Source organism: Phoca vitulina, unplaced genomic scaffold, assembly GCF_004348235.1.
Source record: "Phoca vitulina isolate PV1807 unplaced genomic scaffold, GSC_HSeal_1.0 scaffold29, whole genome shotgun sequence".
Classification (NCBI taxonomy): Eukaryota; Metazoa; Chordata; class Mammalia; order Carnivora; family Phocidae; genus Phoca; species Phoca vitulina.
The window spans coordinates 97,837-118,979 of record NW_022589732.1 but is presented as its reverse complement, the minus strand read 5'-3'; the positions used below and the strand labels follow the sequence as shown (position 1 = coordinate 118,979).

The following is a 21,143-nucleotide window of genomic DNA, read 5'->3' as shown; positions in this document are numbered from 1 at the left end:
CGCTGTCCCCCAGAGCCTCGCGACCCATGCAGCAGAGGCTCGAAAGGGGGGAGATTTCTAGGGTGGGGGGCGTCAGGCCAGCAGCAGGAGGTGGCGGGGAGAGGAGTGCCTGGTCTCCCCAGGAGAGTGGTTGTTGATTGCAGACTGCGTTGTTAGTGAAAAATAGGAACTTACTGGACGGGGAAGTAAATTCTCCCTTGAGCACAAGGTCTGTTTATTATAGGCGGGTAGCTATTGCACAAGGAAAGGAATGAAATGCAGATGATGCTAATCTAGTGCTTCTCTTCTGTGTGCAGCTGCATAGCTGGAGGGGAAGAAAAGACATAGGGCTTATTTCACTTATTTATTTATTGGGAACGCTAGTCTTGGCTTATCCAGGATCTTTCTCCCTATTCCCTTGAGAGGTTTTTCTGGCATCTCCTGGGTTTTTCAGGAGGCGTGGTTCCGGTAGTGCAGAAACTCGAATTCATGGTAGGAAATATACCCTGCTGTTATACTAGGAAGGTACACGGTTAAGACATTCAGTTATTCTTGATTATCTTTTTAAGACTGTGTCATGGCCTGTGTAACACACTTTGTGAGCCTACCACGTTCAAAGCACAATACAGGACCTATCGCAGTTGATTCTCTTGGTGATGTAAAAGTTGAGTTTAGGAACCATAATTCACCTAGCTTACTCACACTGGTTCTCCGGGCCATGATTTTTACTTGGGGAATCTGATGTACGAGTATGTGAGTAGTACAGATCTTAGACTTGGAAACCACTAGATACAGTTTGGCTTATGCTAGTAAAATGATTCGGGCTTAGGGTAGTAAGATAATACTGGTATTTTTAGAAGAGTAACTGAGGCCAAGCCCGGTTAAAGTGACAAGCCTGAACTCCCACCGCTACTGTGTTAGAATCAGGAAACCAAGGGTCCTGCCTCAGACCACTGTATTTTTCCACCGTGTATTGTTCTTGCAGATAACTCATCGAACAAGGATTTTTCAAAATGGATGAGTATTTGTTTGAATCTGTGTATGTATGTTATTTCTCAAAGAGCAACATTTCTCACTGCTTTTATCTTTACCTTTCTTTTCTCATGGTGAAAGTTAGGTGTTAATGATGATGTCATGAAGACTGTGTGCCTTTGTCCCCACCGAATTGTGAGTTCCTTTAAGTTAGAGACCAAATCTGTTTATCCTCATAGCCTTGTACAGGGGTTGGGGCTTAGTTAAACTGGGAAATGTTGAAAGAGTGAAAATTGACAGTTCTTTTAGTACACACAGGCAAGGAAACAAATATAGTTCTCAAGGTGCTTAGCCTAGATGTAAGGAACCAGCGTTCTTAAGATGCTTAACATAGACACATTCTTGTGTGTGTCTCTTCTGGTAATGAAAGTTTGAGAGAGTAGTGGACTTACTGTTAGTAGATTTATATTGCATACCTATTGATTTATTTTAATGAATTGTAATGATAATATTCCTAATAATATTCTAGAAGCTTAAAAAAAATTTCCCTAAGGGTTCCTAGAGATCGACTCATAAACAAAAAATCCCAGCATAAACACAATCTCAATGGTGATTGTCATTTGAGAGTGTAACCACTGCTTATCAAAATATGTAATAGCCTATTCACAAATGTACTCTAAATGTGACTATACCACATTGCAACAGTGGCTGAAAGTGTTAATTTCTCACCCAAATTACCTAATTGAAGGAGTAGTTGAGATTCTAAACAAAGTCCTTAATTTTATTTATTATTGCATTCAATTTAAAATAAGCTTTTTTTAAAAATTTTGTAAGAGACTCTTGACTAGGGATTGTCTTTGTATCACTACTGCACAATGCCTCAAACATATTGTGCTAGCAACCTAATACATATTTTGTTGAATTTAATTCATAGTTATTTACACAACCTAGCATAATTGTTAATGAAAGGACACCTGAATGATGATAATCTTACCTATTCATAAAATGGATAACAAATGGTCAGTAATTCAAAGTTCAGAAATTTATTATGTCTATCATAAATCACTTACAGTTGTAAAGTACATTATGTAGAATATACTTTGGTTTGGCTGTCAACTGAAATTCTCAGAATAAATTTTCTTAGAGACATTGTGTGGTTATTTGTTTTGCTTTTTAAATTTTTTCTTACTGTCATTAAGTAAGAGTTTTTCAATTTCGGATTGATATCTATCATACCTGTTTCCAAAAAGGAGTTGTTGGCTTTGTTAAATTAAAAATTAAAAACATGGAACCAATTGCACAAAGGTGCTTGAACATAAAAATAGATCTTGTTATAGTTGAGTAATAAGAATATTCTGCTATGAGTGTTATATTTTGTTTTCTTCACTGAAATATGATTTCAGTTTTAGTTCTAAGAATACAAAGTTTGGTTTTTTTTTAATTGTAAAAGTAGTACATAATCTTTTAGGAAAAAAATTCAAACAGTATAATAGTACCCATCCACCTACTCTCCCTCTCCCAAAGATAGTCACTGGTAACTATTCCTGGTGCATCCTCTCAGGTTTTTGTTTCTGGGCACATATAACAGAACTCTAATTTTTTGTACAAATAGGTATATCAGCAACTTTTTGTTTTCATTCTATATTATGTAGTATATCCATATTTTTGTATTCATAATACACTTCAATTTTTAAAAAACTGTTGTATTCCATAGTGTGAATCTGTCACAATTTAACTATTCCTCTAGTGGTAGATTTTTATATTTTCACTATTTTTTTGCTATTATAAATGTATTAAACATTTTTTTACATTATAGTATACCTTACACATTGTGCAACATTTTCTATAGGGAGGTTTCACAAAAGTGTGGTTGCGGTCGATTTAAATTCCCAAAGCTCACCAAAGTTAGCATGAAATCCTTTTTTTGTTTTATTATTTAACATGTACCATTAATTTCTTTCAAAATTCCTTAAAGTTTCAAACAAATAGTTGGAATCTGGTGTGTGTTTCCTGATCTAACTAAGTATATAGAAATGAGGTAGTCTGGGTAAAAGAAGGATTTAAACTGGTGTTATCTATTTTGGCTGTGGTCTATTTTATTAAATATGTTCTGAAACTAATTGACTTAAAATAATTTCAGACTTACAGAAAAGTTGCAAGGACAATACAGAGAACTTAACATTTTGTGGAATTTCTTTCTCTATGCATATTATTTATTTTGGGGGAACTATTTGAGGATAGGTTGCATATATCTTGTCCCTTTAAACAGTAATACGTCAGTGTGTATTTCTGTAACCATGGCACATTTATCAAATATAGGAAATTTAACAGTGATACAATGCTTTTATCTAATCTATAATCCATATTCTAATTTTGTCAGCTGTTCCAATAATGGCTTTTGTCATATTTGTTTTTCTCAGTCCAGGATTTAGTTCAGGATCATTTATTGCATTTAGTTGTCATGTCTCTTAGAATCCTTTAATTTGTAACAGCTCCTCAGCCTTTATCTTCTATGACATTGTCATTTTTTAAGAGTACAGGCTAGTTATTTTATGAAATATTCTTTAATTTGGATTTCTGATGGGTTGTTATGGTAAGATTCTGGTGATGCATTTCTGACTGGATTATACAAGTGTGTTCTCCTCAAGGTATCACATCTGGAGGCCTACAGTGTCCATCTGCCCATTATTAGTGATATTAATTTTGATCATCTGGTCCAGTTGTGGCCTGGCTTCTCCAGTATGTAGTTAATATTTTTCACTTTGCAACTAATAAGCTGTTTGTGGAGAGACACTTTGAGATCATGGATATATCCAGATCCTCATCACACTTTACCCCTAGATTTGGCATTTATTGATAATTTTTGCCTGAAGCAGTCTTTACTCTGAAAGTTGAAAAATTGTGATTTTTCTCCCCAGTTCTATCACTACCTCTATTTAACAGTCAGCATTCTAAGAAATAGCCCTCCCTTTACTCCTATATATTTCCTTTTTTATTAATAGTTTGGACCCATGGATTCTTATTTTATAAAGTGTTATGACCCATTATAGAACATATTTATTTTGGTGTTCAAATTGTCCCAGATTTGGTGAGTGGGAGCACTTCCTTCCTTTCTGTCACAAGTTATTTTAGACTTACACTTTCCTTTCCCAACTCTAGAACCAGCAATTGCTCCCAGAAGCCCTGGTTCATTTTCAGTGGAAAATGGTATTTTGAAACCAAGATCTGGGTGCTAGATGTGCTTATTACCATTGGAGTGTTATTGCTTCCTGGCCTTTTCAAAGAACATAACTGAGAAGAATGTATAAATATTTAGAAATCATAATTTCATACTGATATTTCCGATTTCATTCCAGCACCACAGAGTTCTTCCTTTCCTTTCCTTTCCTGATTCTAAATTTGTATTTCCCATCTACCTCAGTGAGAACCCTGGCTCCCAACATTGTTAATGTTTTTTGTGTGTGTGGGTTTTTTGGTTTGCTTGTTTGTTTTGCTTGTTCCTGTAATTTTCAGAATTTCTATACCCGTGCTACTGCAGAAAACAAACCTAGAATAAAGAATTCAAGAGAGATTCCCTTATACTAAGGGTATGTGGTTGGGAACTCTTCAAAAGCTATTGGATTACGGTTTTTTGGATTTCGTTTGGTTTGGTTTGGTTTGGTTATTTTTACCCCCTCTTCTCTAAGGTAATATTATTTATTTGAAAAGCAGTTGGATTCATTTCTGTTTAAGTTCAGTTCCCTCCTTTCATTTTTATTTAATTATATATTTTTGAATGCTTATAAAATTAACATGCTTCCAAAACTCAAAACTTTACAGAGAGGTGTATCAGAAGTGTCACGCCATTCTCTGTCACTTCACCCATTTCTCAACATCCCCTGTAGGTAACCAATTTCATTGTTTTCTGATTTATCCTTGCTAAGTTACTTGTTGCAAAAATAAGCAGATCTAAATAAATTTTCATATTTTTCTTTCTTTCTGACACAAAAAGTAGTATGCTATATATACTGTTTTGCACTTCACATTTTAAACTTATCTTAGAAATCAGTGGTTTCAATTCATAGAGTGCTTCCTCATCCTTTTTAACAGCTCAGTTGTACTCCAATGTGCATATATACCCCAGTTTTTTCAGTTTCCTGGATTTGCTTTTGGACTTGTATTTATTTTCATTGATTTGTTTATCATAGCAGTAATATCTCATTGTCTTAATTCAGTGAGGACTTGAATCTTGATGTATGGTAATGTAAGCATCCTGTTCTCTTTTTTGAGATGATTTCTGGTCCTTTGCATTTCCATATAGATTTTAAATCAACTTGTAATTTTTCCCAAGAAAATTGAGATTTTTGTGTCTGCTTTGAGTCTTTAGGGTGCTTCAGTGAAAATTGATTTCTCTATAATACTTGTGTCTTCCAATACATGAACCTAGTAGATCTTTCCATTTATTTAGGCCTTCTTAAATTTCTCTTAGTCATAGTTTTCAGTGTAGAGATCTTACACAGCAATCACTAGATTTTCCCTAAGTATTTGATGCTACTGTAAATTGTACTGCCTTTTTTTAAAGAATTTTTATTTTATTTTGGAAAAATTTCAAACTTAAAAGTTGCAAGAATAGTATAATCAACTAATGTACACCATTCACCCAGGTTTACCTGTTATTAATATTTTGCCACATTTGCTTTATCACTCTCTATACTTGATAATGATTTTGCAGAACCACTTAAGATTAAATTGCAGACATCATGACCCCTTTTCCTCTAAATAATTAAGTAACTCCTAAAAATGAGAACATTTTCTTACCTAACCATGGTAAAATGATCAAATTGAGAATATTTAACATTAGGCTTTTGTTATTTTTTTCTGTAATATCCTTCATAGCAATAACCCCCCCCCCATCCAAGACTGCACGCTGCATTTAGTTGTTAGGACTCTTTAGTTACCTGTCATTTGGAGCAGTTTTTCATTTTTTTCTTTATATTTCATAACTATGAAATATTTGAAGAGTATAAGCATGGCTTTTTTAGAATATCTTTTATATTTGTCAGATTCCTATGATTAGATTCAGATTAATGCATTTTTGGTCAGAATACTGTATGCGTTGTATTGTGTTCTTGAAGCATGATATCATTAAGCACAGGATGTCAGTTGCATTACTGGTTACATGACTTTGATCACCTGGTTAGGTGATACGTTCCAAGTTTTCCACTGTAAAGTTTTCATTTTTCCTATTATAATTAAGTAATTTGAGAGGAATAAAGAGACTATTTGACACTGTTAAAATCCTGCTCCTCATCAGAGTTTTCACCCAGCATTACAAACATCCATTGACAGTATTTGACCAACCTACTACTATGGTAGTTGCAAAATGGTAGTTCAGTTCACTGTATGAATTGAAACTACTGATTTCTAACTCTGTCATTCCTGTTAAATTTGTTAGTTGGCATTCTACTTTAGGGAATTGTAGATTTCACTTCTCTCTCTTGCTTTCTTTCATCATAAGGATTTTGAAGACTTCAGTCGATGGGTCTTATCCATTATTGTTACTGCTTATTTTGATGCTCAGATTGTCCCAAATTTGGGCAGTGGGAGCTTCTTTAAGCTGGCTCCTTGATCTTTTCAGCATTTCCCATTTTTCTTTTAAAGCGTTTTCTCAGTTTCAGCATAAAAAGATGTTCTGTGTTTATCTTGTACTTTCTCTGTTCCAGCCCTGGAACAAGCTTATTTTTCTTCAAGAACCTGGTTCCTTTAGGGATAAATGGTATTTAAAAACCAAAGTATGGGCACCAGGTATACTCATTGCTCCTTGGGTGTGGTTGCTGTTTGTCCTTTCAGCAGATTAGACTAAGAAATCTGTAATTTCAGGGACACCTGGGTGGCTCAGTTGGTTAAGTGTCTACCTTAGGCTCAGGTCATGATCTCAGGGTCCTGGGATCGAGGTCCCACATCAGGCTCCCTGCTCAGCGGGGAGCCTGCTTCTCCCTCTTCCTCTGCCTGCCGCTCCCCCTGCTTGTGCTCTATCTCTCTGACAAATAAATAAAATCTAAAAAAAAAAAAATATACAGAATTTCACATTTTTTAAAAGTTGGGTTCATACTTATACCTATAATTTAAACCTAATACCACAGGGTTGTTCTTTACCTTCCCCTGTTCTATATTTATATATCTCTTCTTTCTCATTGAGAATTCTGTCTTACCCAAAACATCAATATATTTACTCATATTGAAATATTTAAACCAACTTTGCTTTCCTGGAATTAGTCCACATGGTCATGATAAATTATCCTGTATATATTGCTGGATTAGGTTTACTGATGTTTCATTAAATATTTTTATGACTATGTTCATTTGAGATAATTGTCTATAATTTTTGTTTAAGTCTTTGTTGGGGTTTTTAAAAAAAATATGCTGGTTTCATAAAATTAGTGGGGAAATGTTCCCCACTTTCCTGTTTTCTGAAAAAATTTGGTAAGAGTGCTGTTACCTTTTTCTGTAAATGTTTCATAGAATTTACTGTTGAACCCATTTTCTACAATTATCTCAAGATATTTAAAATTATGAATTTAGTGTTCTTCATGGACATAGGGCAACTCAGATTTTCTACTTCTTGTGTTTTAATAATTTATGTGTAAAGGAATTTATTCGTTTTATTTAAGTTGGATTATTATCTATAATTATCTCAATTATCTCAAGATATTTAAAATTATGAATTTAGTGTTCTTCATGGACATGGGGCAACTCAGATTTTCTACTTTTTGTGTTTTAATAATTTATGTGTAAAGGCATTTATTCGTTTTATTTAAGTTGGATTTATTGGTATGAAGTTCATAATGGTCTTATGCCTTTAATGCTTATTATAGCATTTATAGTGATATCCCATCTTTCATTTATTCTTAATAATGAATTTATGTTTTTTTCTTGATCCATCTAGCTAGAGTTTTATCAGTTTTATTGATCTCAGAGAAACTTTTTCATTGATTTTTTTTTTTTTCTGCTGTCCATTCTTACTGTTTTTGTTTTTATTCGCTCCAGTCTTTCCACTTATTTTGGGTTAATATATTACTTTTTCCTAGCATCTTAAGTTGGAACCTTTTTTTTTTTTCTTTTTTCTAATACAAGCATTTAAAACTACTCATTTTCCTGTAAGTACTAAGCAGTACTTCAGGTGCATTTCACAAATTTTGTTATGTTAGTTTTCATTATCATTTAGTTAAAACTATTTTTTAATTTCCCTTGTGAATTTTGATCCATGGATTAATTACAAGTGTGTTTACTTCTCATCTATTTGGTATTTTCCCAAATATCTTGTTATTTCCATTATGGGCAGAGAATATTCAATCCTTTTAAATTTATTCAGTACATGGTCAATCTTGGTAAATGTTCCATTTGTACATGAAAAAATGTATATTCTGTTAGATAGAGCATTCTGTAAGTGTCAGTGTGGTTAAGTTGTTTGATACTGTTGTTTGGTTTTATGTGTCACTATTAATGTTTTGTATGCTTGTTTTATCAATTATTGAGAGAGTGCATGTTTGTCTGTCTTCTCAGTTCTGTCAGTTTTTATTTCATGTATTTTGCAGCTCTTATTAGGTACACACATTTAAGATTGCTGTGTCTAAATGAATTGACTTATCATTATGAAATGTCCCTTTTTACATGAGATAACATTCCTTTTTCTTGAGTTCTATGTCTAATATTAACATAGTCTGATATATGGTAATATGTTAACTTTCTTATGAATGGTACTTGCTAGTGTAGTCTTTTTTCCCATCCTTTTATTTTTAACTCATCTGTGTCTTTATATTTAAAATGTCTAGGAGTTTGTATTTTCTATCCTATTTAGAATTCCCTGGCTCTGTGTTTTTAGGTTTTTCATTAGTTTTAGAACATTTTAGACATTGTCTTGTCAAGTATTTCCTCCTACCCTTTCTGTCATTTAAAAATTTTTTCCCTTCATCTTTTTCAATAACTTGTTTACATAATTGAGATTATATAGAATATGTAATCATTTTAACATATTTGAATTTCTCATGTCATGTATTTTTTCTAATAGTAAAAGCAGTGTGTTTATCATAGAAACTTCTGGAAAAAGTTACAAAAGAAGTAAAAATTACCTAGAATGTTCAAACCACAGATAGAAATTTTAACATGATTTATTTTACATAGTTGTAATCTAACTACATAATTTTTTCATTGTGGTAAAACACACAACATTAAATTTACCATAGTAATCATTTTAAGTATACTTTGTAGTAGTGTTAACTATACAAACATTTTTGTGCAACGTATCTCTTAGAACTTTTTCATCTTGCAAAAGTGAAACTCTATATTTCTTGAACAACAAATCCCCCTCTCCCTCCCTGTAGGACCTGGAAACCAGCATTGTAATTGCTGTTTCTAAGAGTTTGACTACTTTAGATACCTTATATAAGTGGAATCATGCAGTATTTGTACTTCTGTGACTGTCTCATTTCACGTAACATATGCCCTCAAGGTTCCGAATGAAGAATTTTTTTTAAGGCTGAAAAATATTCCATTATACGTATATACTACATTTTTTAAATTTTTCATCTGTTGATGGACATTTAGGTTACTTCCACTTATTAGCTATTGTGAATAATGGCTGCAGTGAACATGAGTGTGCCTTTTATTTTTTCTAGGATTCTAATAGTTATCTTAAATGTTTGATATTATTCCACAGATCTTAGATGCTCTCTTCTAATTTTTTCCACTCTTTTTTTTTTTCCTGTTTGTGTTTCAGTTTGGGTAATTTCTGTTAACCTGTCATCAAATTCCCTGATTCCTTCCTCTTCTATATTTTGTGTACTGATTAGCGCATAGAAAGCATGTTTTTGCCTCTTAACTCTCTTTTTCATTTCTTTTTTTAAAATTTAATTAATTTATTTCTTTGAGAGAGAGAGTGAGCAAGAGAGGAGAGAGCACAAGCCAGGGGAGGGGCAGAGGGAGAGAGGGGAGCAGACTCCCCACTGAGCAGGGAGCCTGGTGTGGGACTGGATCCCAGGACACTGGGATCATGACCTGAGCTGAAGGCAGACACTTAACGGACTAAGCCACCCAGGTGCCACTCCCTTTTTCACTTCTAACATTCCGTTTGACCCTTATAATTTCTGTGCTAAAATTCCCCATCATTGCTTGTATGTTATTTACCTTTTCTATTATAATCTTTAACATGTTAGTTGTGGTTATTTTAAGTTCCTTTGATAATTTTGACATTTGTGTCATCTCTGAAACTGTTCTGTATGTTGCATCTTCTTTTGGTAGTGTTTTTTTCCCTTGCCTTTTCATATGTCTTGTAATTTTGTATTAAATTCTGGACATCACATGTGAGACTGAAGGCAAACAGTATTTATGACCAAAATGAATGCACCTCTTCTGCTAGGCAGTTAGTGTTGGTGATTGAGCCAATCTAGTCAGGAATAGAGCCAAGTTTGAATTTTGTTGTTATACTTACTTTCTGTTATGAACTGTATGTTGTGTTGCCCCAAATTCATACACTGAAAGAACAACCTTCAATATGATTGTATTTGGAGAGGGTCTTTATGGAAGTAATTAAGATTAATGAGGGCATAAGGGTGGGCCTGATCCAAAAGGATGAGTGTCCTTATAAAAAGAGACATGAGAGAATATCTTTTCTCTGTCACTGTCTCCACCATGTGTGGACAAAATGAGAAGGCAGCTGTCTACAAGCCCGGAAGAAAACTCGCACCAGGAGCTGAATAGGCTGTCATCTTGATCTGTGACTTCTAGCCTCTAGAATTGTGAGAAAATAAATTTTTGTTGTTTAAGCCACTTGGTCTACAGTATTTTGTTATGGAAGCTGGAGCAGACTAATAACACCTTCAGTGCACCACAGGCTTGAAATTTTTCTTTTGTAATCTTTTGTTTAGAGTGGGGTTGATTTGCCAGAGGATTTTTCTCAACATTCCTGTTTAACCCTCTGCTTTATGTCTTCCTCGTGCACTCATGCTTCAGAGATAGTTTTTCTCCATGTTCATGCCTTTTCTCCAAATGTAGATTACTGTTGCTTATTACTTGGTGATTACTAGCCTGATGCAAGGCTGTAGGAGGTGTTTCTTGTTGTCTTGGTCCAGCTTCAATATTAGGTAGGCCCTATGACCCTGAGTCTTAGGATGGGGTTTTTAGGTTTCTGTATCTTAGGTGAAAGTAGAAGTCCAGAAATTTTTTCTGACCTATTCTCTTTTCTCCTTATGATACTTATTTGAGTCCTATTGTGTTCTAACACATGATTTTGTGAAATCTCAGTATTTGAAAATTTAAGGTTTTAACATATAAATTTGGTAATCAGTCTTCATGGTGTAGGGACACAGCCAGTGCTAGTACATATGTGATGGCTTTAGGAAAAGGCTGCTCCTTTGAGTGGGCTGATTATGAGAAGTTGCCCCTTCCTGCTTCAGGCTTGGTGTCTGATTTCAGTCCCCACTTTTCCCAGTGGCTATGCATTTGAATCAGGAAAAATTTTTAGTTGCTTTCTTGTAGTAAATGAGAGAAACTTATAAAAAAGTTACAAAATAGGAAGTTCATATAGTACCACTTTTAACATGTATGTTTTTTTCTGTTTACAAGAGTGGAATCAGTTTACACTACTGCTTTTAACTTCTTGTTTAACTATAAATTACTTTCTCCCTGAAGACCATTACTGAAGAATTTCTATAAAATTTAGAAATACATTCTAAATTTATTAGAAAGTCTGAGCGGGCTCTAAGGGGAATAGTAGTTTGAGACAATAAAACCACACTTCAGAGTTTGTTTTCTGGTGCTTTGCGTATAATAAGCACTGAAATGTATTGGTTAAATGTTAAAATTTTTATGAAAGTGGTTTATCTGTAACTTTAGGAACACATCTAACCCTGTGATGCAAGGTATACTATTATCGACGCATTAAAAAATAGCTGATTTTTGTTTTGTAGGCATCCTGCAACATCCAGATGGCACAGTTTTGAAACAGTTACAGCCACCTCCAAGGGGTCCAAGGGAGCTGGAATTCTATAATATGGTAAGTAAGGTAAGATTTGTTTCATTGTATTCAAAGAGTTTTTCATAGTTTCTGATGAGTAGGTAAGAAATACATTTGACAGCATGTCCTGGTGTATTGTTTATGTGACTGAAACAAAAGCTTTATGGAATACAGTGCTTATCTTTATTGATACAGTCTAGTATTTTCCCACTGTACTTCATTTTTTAAATTTTATTTATTTATTTTAGAGAGCACGTGCACATGAGCAGGGGGAGAGGGAAGGGCAGAGGGAGAGGATCTCTAACAGACTCCCGTGAGTGAGGAGCCCAACTTGGGGCTCCATCATGACCCTGAGATCATGACCTGAGCTGAAATCAAGAGTCAGCAGCCCAACTGACTAAGCCATCCAGGTGCCCCTACTCTACTTCATTTTTTTTTATTATTATTATTTATTTGACAGAGACATAGCAAGAGAGGGAACACAAGCAGGGGGAGTGGGAGAGGGAGAAGCAGGCCTCCCGCAGAGCAGGGAGCCTGATGCGGGGCTCGATCCCAGGACCCCGGGATCATGACCTGAGCCGAAGGCAGACGCTTAACGACTGAGCCACCCAGACGCTCCTCTACTTCATTTTTGAAAGATCCTTATTCTGAGCTGCTAAATTGATTTTAATTAATGGATTTTGACCTACAGTTTAAAAACCCCTTAACTGAGAGCCCATTTGTATTTCTCAGAAGTGCTGAGTTTAAATAAGTGTTTTTATTTTTACTACAGGATTGTTTTGGAACCTTAAATATGCTAATGTGTACTGTGAATCTCCAAATTTGGGGAGGGGGAAAGGGCATACTTAACATCTAATTAACTCTATGACTAGGAATACTTTTTAGTACATTCACAGTGTTTTCAACCCATCAACTCTGTCTAGTTACAAAACATTTTCATCACACAAAAGAAAACCTTTTACCTGTTAAGCCATCCCTGGCAACCATTAATCTGCTTTCTATGGATTTACCTATTCAGGATATTTCGTATAAATGGAGTTATACAATATGCTAGCTTGTTTTGTTTAGCATAGTGTTCTTTTTTCTTTTAAAGATTTATTTACTTATTTTAGAGACAACAAGTACAAGCCAAAACAAAAAACAAGTACTACTATAAATGCTTTTCCAGTATTAACTTGTTTGATCCTCACAAAAACCTGTGAGTTAGGTACTATATTATCCTCATTTTATATATGTGCATATGAAGGCATGATTAGTTGAAATAATCTGATCAAGATCATTCAAATAGTTAATGATGGTCCCTGGATTTGAATGTATGCAGTCTAGCTCTTGAATATGTGCTTTTAACTGCTACACATAGCCTCTTTTTTGAAGAATGTATTTTATATTCTGTAAAAGTCTTGTATGTAATTTGTTCAATTTATTCTTGGTACCTCATTTTTTGTTTCTATTGTAAATAATATTTTTTTGAATTAAGTTTCCCAATGATTGCTAATATACAGGAATGAAATAGATATTTGTATTTCTTTTATCTTATTGAACTCTAACAGTTCTAATTGTTTCCTATGTAGACAGTTAAAGCTACTGTGATTGGAAGGGTTTTTTGTTGTTGTTGTTCTTTTGAATCCATATATTTCTTTCAAGTACTTCCAGTTCATTGATGAATAGAAGCAATGATGGGAGGGAGGGTATCTTCCTCTCATTTCACGGAAGTGCTTCTAATATTTCTCCTTTTAAGTATGGCTTTCTCTCTTGTTTCTTTGATAGATACTTCTTCCCAGGTTAAGGAAATTGCCTTCTGTGTGAGTCAAGACTCTGTCAAGAAACAAATGGTGCCCTGTGTCAGTTTAATAAAAGGACTGTTTACAAAGGTGTGGTCACAGTTTAAGGCCACCTGCAAGAGATAATGCTATACCATCCCTGGGCCTGAAAGGGCAAAGAAAGGGAGTGGTAACTAGAACTCAGGGAAGGTAACTTTACAAGAAGGTATGAACTGAGAAGGAGGGAATTAGAGAAGTAAATAACCTGACCTTAACCCTTTTCCTACCGTCCACTGTCTTGTACCATTAAGAGACAACGGCAGGAGGACAAGAGATGACCACTGATGCAGTTGATTAAAGTTAGCTTCTTGGAAAAAGGGAAAGATACACAGCATCCTTTCTATTTTTATTTCAAGAAACTTTTTAAGACATGAATGGGTATTGAATATTTTTCGGCTATCTTTTCTGTATCTATTGAAATAATTTTATGAGTTTCCTCTTTTAATCTGTTGATGTAAATACCATAATAGATTTCTAATCTATTATCACCTTTCATTTTTGGAGTAAAACCTACTTTTACATGTCCTTTTAATTTTTTTTTTTTTTTAAAGATTTTATTTATTTATTTGACAGAGAGAGACACAGTGAGAGAGGGAACACAAGCAGGGGGAGTGGGAGAGGGAGAAGCAGGCTTTCCGCTGAGCAGAGAGCCCGACGCGGGGCCGGATTCCAGGACTCTGAGATCATGACCTGAGCCGAAGGCAGACGCTTAACGACTGAGCCACCCAGGCGCCCCTAATTTTTTTAATAATATGCATTACTGAATTTTGTTTGCTAGTGTTTTATTTAATATTTTTTCCACCTATTCTCAAAAATGAGATTGAATTATTATTTTCTTCACATATTTTCCTTGTCTGGTTTTGATATCAGGTTTCTTATATCTTCATAAAATGAGCCGAGGGGCATTTCTTTTTCTATTTCATGGAAGAATTTGTATCAGATAAGGATTTGTTCCTTAAGGGCTTGATAGAACTTAACTGTAAATCATCAGTGTAGCCAGCTGTCTGTCTTTTTTCCTTTCTTTTTTTCTTTTTTTATTTTATTATGTTATGTTAGTCACCATACAGTACATCATTAGTTTTTTATGTAGTGTTCCATAATTCATTGTTTGTGTATAACACCCCGTGCTCCACACAATACATACCCTCCCTAATACCCATCACCAGGCTAACCCACCCCATCACCCCCCTCCCCTCTAAAACCCTCAATTTGTTTCTTGGAGTCCATAGTCTCTCATGGTTTGTCTCCCCCTCCGATTCCCCCCCTTCATTTTTCCCTTCCTTCTCCTAATGTCCTCCATGCTATTCCTTATATGCCACAAATAAGTGAAACCATATGATAATTGACTCTTCTCTGCTTGACTTATTTCACTTAACATGATCTCTTCCAGTCCCATCCATGTTGATGCAAAAGTTGGGTATTCATTCTTTCTGATGGCTCAGTAATATTCCATTTTATATATGGGCCACATCTTTATCCATTTGTCTGTTGAAGGGCATCTTGGCTCTTTCCACAGTTTGGCTATTGTGGACATTGCTGCTATGAACATTGGGGTGCATATGGCCCTTCTTACCTCTGTGTCTTTGGGGTAAATACCCAGTAGTGCAATTGCTGGGTCATAGGGTAGCTCTGTTTTTAATTTTTTGAGGAACCTCCACACTTTTTTCCAAAGTGGCTGTACCAACTTGCATTCCCACCAATAGTGTAAGAGGGTTCCCCTTTCTCCACAACCTCTCCAACAATTGTTTTCTTGCCTTGTCAATTTTTGCCATTCTAACTGGTGTAAGGTGGTATCTCAGTGTGGTTTTGATTTGAATTTCCCTGACGGCTAATGATGATGAACATTTTTTCATGTGTCTGTTAGCCATTTGTATGTCTTCTTTTGAGAAGTGTCTGTTCATGTCTTCTGCCCTATCCTTTTTTTTTTCATTTCGTTCCTTCTTTCCTGGAAAAGGATTTTTTTCTTAAGATTTATTTATTTATCTGAGAGAGAGAGAAAGTGTGAGCAGGAGAAGGGGCAGAGGGAGAGACTATCAAAGCAGACTCCTGCTGAACATGGAGCCGGACACAGGGCTTGATCTCATGAGGCATGAGATCAGGACCTGAGCTGAATCTAAGAATCAGATGCTTAACCTACTGAGCTACCGGTGTGCCCCTGGGAAGGGATATATTTTTAACCACTGATTCAGTTTTTTAATATCTTTTGTCAATGTGATAATAAAATATAGTTGGATTATATATGACTTTTTTTATATTCCTAATATTACTTGTTTATTTGCTGCTTCTATCTTTTTCTTGATTAATTTGGCCCCCAGCATTTTTAGAGTGTAATGGTAGGGGAAGGGAGAGGATGACAGGGTTTTTACTTTTCAGTAGTTAGATTTTCATTTACTCTCCCTGTTTCAGTATAGTAACTCTGTCTTCATCTATGCTGAGTCCCTAAATTCAGAGATCCTTTGGTTCAAGTCTTCAGAGTGGACCTTTATGAAGCCCAAACTTCACTGCTCAGTTTAACTCTTTTGGTTCCCTCTTTATTTTAGAACCCTATGAGTTTCCTTTTCTCTTCCTTGGGAGCTCAGCTAAGCATTTAAGAAAATGTTTATTATATTTTATCCTACATTTCTCTAGTTAGAAAGGTTTTTTTTTTATCACCCCCCCAAAAAATATTTAAAGTAAGAAGAGAAAGTTTCCCTCTTATATATACTCTTCCAGTTCTTTTATCTTTTTTACTTACAAATATATCATGGACTTCAAGTACATAGAGATATACTTGGTTCCTCCATCCTGTTCTTATGTCATCATGAACACTCTGCCGTCACTGATGTTATGCCAGGAACAAAGGGATGATAAGGTATACCCTTCTCTTAATTACCTTGGTCTAGAAGTGACTAATAAATATCACTTCTCACATTTCAATAGTGAAAGCTGGGAAATACAGTGTATCACATAGATTCTGTCACACTTGAGTTTATTCTATAGAATTCTGTTTTTATGTGTAACTACTTGACATGAATATGGCTTGACAAATAGAATTGTAACACTAAGATTTCGTAAGCATTTTATACCAGTGAACTTTAATGATTTTGGATAATTAGGTAGACCATATTGTGAGAATTCATTGGATAACATGCCTTACAAGTTGTTTTTAAACCAAAAATATTTTCTTGCCCTCTTCTAGGAAAAAAACTGAGAATCTAGTTCAGGATATGTGAACATTTCTAGTATTTTCTAGAATTATTACTGGTTATAAATCAAGGAATTAAATGAGCAATAATTAGACTTACATTGAGTTAAAGGATAATTTTTTAAAGGTAAAATCCTAACTCCCAAGTGCCTAGGTGGCTCAGTTGGTTAAGCATCTGCCTTCAGCTCAGGTTGTGATCCTAGGGTCCTGAGATCGAGCCCCGCATTGGGCTCCCTGCTCAGCGGGGAGCCTGCTTCTCCCTCTCCCTCTGCTACCCCCCCTACTTGTTCTCTCTCTCTCTGTCAAATAAATAAAATCTTTAAAAAAAATCATAACTCCCTTACAGATATAAAATAAATATATGTTAAAGATTTTGTTAAACTCATTGTATAATGAGGGAACCAAGCAGATATTGAAACTGGTTCAAAAGAGAAGCCAAAGAAGCACAAATTTATAAGGAATAAAGGGAAGTTGAAATAAATATATATATTCTGCCCTCCCATGAGGGGTGGTGGAAGGTGGAAGGAAGTGAGTTGCACCTCTTCTGGACAGAATTTATTTACATTTCTATGGACAAGAGTTATTTTGCATTTGCTGAAAGTTTTATCTACAACTTACTTAGTTGTAAAATAGTTCAAGGACAGTGAAAGGCTAGAATTAGATAACCAAGAAAAATGTGCTCTAAACAATACATACTTTTTTGTTGGAGACACACAATAATCTTTTTTTTTTGCTTCCAAATGTATTTCCAGTTGAAACTCACACGAGATAAATTATGATTCAACAGTATTGTTTTATTTGAGAAATGTGTCGGGCAATTGTAAAGCATTATAAGAAACTATCATGCAAATGTTATATTTCTCTTTGTTTCAGGTTTATGCTGCTGACTGTACTGATGGAATTCTTTTAGAGCTACGAAAATATTTGCCAAAATATTATGGCATTTGGTCGCCTCCCACTGCACCGAACGGTAATCTTTTCTTAAAAATTCATCCTTTACTATTAATTCATGAGAGTGGCTTTTTATTTTATTTTTTTACTTTTTTTTAAGATTTTATTTACTTTTTTTTTTTGAGAGAGAGACAGTTCACAAGCAGGGGAAGCGGCAGGCAGAGGGAGAAACAGACTCCCCACTGAGCAGGGGAGCCTGACGTGGGACTCGATTCCAGGACCCTGAGATCATGACCTGAGAGTGGCTGTTTAAAAGGCTTTATATAGGGCGCCTGGGTGGCTCAGTTCATTAAGCGACTGCCTTCGGCTCAGGTCATGATCCTGGAGTCCCTGGATCAAGTCCCGCATCGGGCTCCCTGCTCAGCAGGGAGTCTGCTTCTCCCTCTGACCCTCCCCCCTCTTATGTGCTCTCTCTCTCATTCTCTCTCTCTCAAATAAATAAATAAAATCTTTAAAAGGCTTTATATAAAATTAAGCCTAGTTTTATACAGACAGAATATATGTGTTTTTCTTTCTAGTCTTTTCTCTACTTCATTAAGGAAATTTTACTAATACTTTTTTTTTTTTTTAAGATTTTTGAGAGAGAGAGAGAGAAAGTGAGAGAGCGAGCATGAGCGGTTGGAGGGGGCAGCAGTGGGAGAGGGAGAAGCAGACTCCCCATTGAGCAGGGAGCTCCATCCCAGACACCTGAGATCATGACCTGAGCTGAAGGCAGATGTTTAACTGGCTGAGCCACCCAGGCACCCCTACTTTTGTTTTTCATACCCAGTTTCTTAAATGGTGTATAACATTAATGACCAATGGAGCACCTGGGTGGCTCAGTCAGTTGAGCGTCCAACTCTTGATATGGGCTTAGGTCATGATCTCAGGGTCATAAGATCCGGCCCCCTGTTGGCTCTGTGGTCAGCAGGAAGTCTGCTTCTCTCCCTCTCTCCCTTCCTCTCCCTCTGCCCTTTCCCCCCCATCCTCCATTCACATGTGCACACTCTTTCTCTCTCTTTAAAATAAATGTCTTAAAAAAAATTAATGACCAATTTGTTATAATTGAATACAAAAATCTATGTACTTAATACTGTGTTAATTTATAGATGTTCTTTTTTCCTAATTTATTGGGCAATTTCTTTTTCCATTTTGAGTAGGAAAATCAAGAAAAATATTTTCTTTACGTAACTCCCTCTGTATCTCCTTGCTTTAAATTGCAATCTTTTAGGGGTGTCTGGGTGGTTCAGTTGGTTAAGCATCTGACTCTTGATTTCAGGTCATGATCTCAGGGTTGTGAGATTGAGCTCCATGCTGGGCTTGGAGCCTGCTTAAGATTCTCTCTCCTTCTGCCTCTGCTCCCCTCCCCCTTAAAAAAAAATTGCAATCTTTTAAAAAAATACCGCTAAGTTTCATGGTTAAAGGACAAAATGATCTATGTAAGGGCACAGCATCTCTTTCTTAATGAATACTTGAAGGAGTATTTGCCTTTTCAAAGCCTTTGACAGAGCAGACAGGATTAAGTAAACAAGTAGCATGACTACTTAATGATTGAAGAAGGTTCATGAATGGGTGAAGAGTTTCAAACTTGACTGAGTTTGAGAATAACCCAGAGGCTTGTTAAAATGTAAATTATTAGGCTCAACTCCCAGTTTTTTTATTATGCAGATCAATGTTGGAGTTTAGTGATTTGCTTGTTAAAAAAAAAAAAGCTACACTTTTTTTGCTGTAGATAGTACTTGAACTGCATTTTGAGAACAGGGAGAGAAGGGGCTCCAGCTTGGGCTTGTTCATCAGTTGTTTTTCTAATACTCACTTACTAGGTGTGGAACTGTCATTTGTAGGGAATCATGGTATCTCCCTGAGTATCCTCAGTTAGGTAATAGTAAATCTATGATTCCCCGGGTATTTAGGATTCTCCTGTATTTCAGTAATATGAAAAAAAAAAAAAAAAGAGTGAGCTTTTCTCTTTTCTTCCTCCCTCCTTCTTTCTTTCTTCTTTTTCCTTTCTTTCCTTTCTCTTTCCCTTCCTTCTTTCTTTTCTTTCTTTGTCTTTTCATCCCAAATATACAGTATATCCCTGATTCAGATCAGCACATTACTTAAATTATTTCACAAATCTTTATGATCACCTTTACTTTGTAGAGGTTTCCATTGTAACATAAGATAACTGGATTCCATTAAATTTTGCTACTGGTTGCTGTTTAATTTTGAGCAAATCAATACTTATCAGTAAAGTGACAGTGAAAGATTAATGAAGGTTGCTGAGGATGGTACTAGATTAGACATCTAGATAAGTAAATACTCAGTTTAAAAACATTGTTAGGAAGGGGTAGAATAACTAAGCAAACAGCATCATTATTTTTCTTTTAATTTTTTTATTAACATATAATGTATTATTTGTTTCAGGGGTACAGGTCTGTGATTCAACAGTCTTACACAATTCACAGCGCTCGCCATAGCACATACCCTCCCCAATGTCCATCACCCAACCACCCCATCCCTCCCACCCCCCTCCACTCCAGCAACCCTCAGTTTGTTTCCTGAGATTAAGAGTCTCTTATGGTTTGTCTTCCTCTCTGGTTTCATCTTGTTTCATTTTTCCCTCCCTTCCCTTTTATCCTCTGTCTTGTTTCTCAAATTCTTCATTTCAGTGAGATCATATGATACTTATCTTTCTCTGATTGACTTATTTCGCTTAGCATATACTCTCTAGTTCCATCCATGTCGTTGCAAATGGCAAGATTTTATTCCATTGTATATATATACCACATCTTCTTTATCCATTCGTCTGTTGATGGACATCTAGGCTCTTTCCATAGTTTGGCTATTGTGGACATCGCTGCTATAAACATTGGGGTGCATGTGCCGCTTCAGATCCCTACATTTGTATCTTTGGGGTAAATATCCAGTAGGGCAATTGCTGGGTCGTAGGGTAGCTCTATTTTCAACTTTTTGAGGAACCTCCATACTCAAACAGCATCATTATTTTGAAAAGTAGAGTATACAGAAAGAATCTAGGTGAGAGAAGTATTTCAATTAAAAATAACATTTTATAGTTTGGAATTACTAGCATATGATTTAAAAATCAAGGACCTGCTAGCAGTCGACAACCTTTTTGGTTTTCAGTACTAAATAGAGGGACATCTATGCTAAAACAGAAAGAGCAGTAAGTTTGAAGTCAAAAGACTTGCTTTTTACCTTGATTTTTTCCGAATTTTATGAAGTTGGTTAACTCATTAACCTTCTTGAGCTCTACCTTTTCTTC

The 21,143-nt window shown here is 35.4% G+C and overlaps 1 protein-coding gene across 1 annotated transcript in view; it reads left to right on the top strand.

Moving 5' to 3' along the window:
• The window catches only part of IPMK (inositol polyphosphate multikinase), a 42,450-nt gene that overhangs the window by 677 nt on the left and 20,630 nt on the right, over window positions 1–21,143 (top strand). Inside the window, exons 2-3 of the mRNA XM_032423719.1 lie at window positions 11,895–11,980; window positions 17,819–17,915. Coding sequence (XP_032279610.1) covers window positions 11,895–11,980; window positions 17,819–17,915 — 183 coding nt within the window. The remainder of the gene's footprint in view (window positions 1–11,894; window positions 11,981–17,818; window positions 17,916–21,143) is intronic.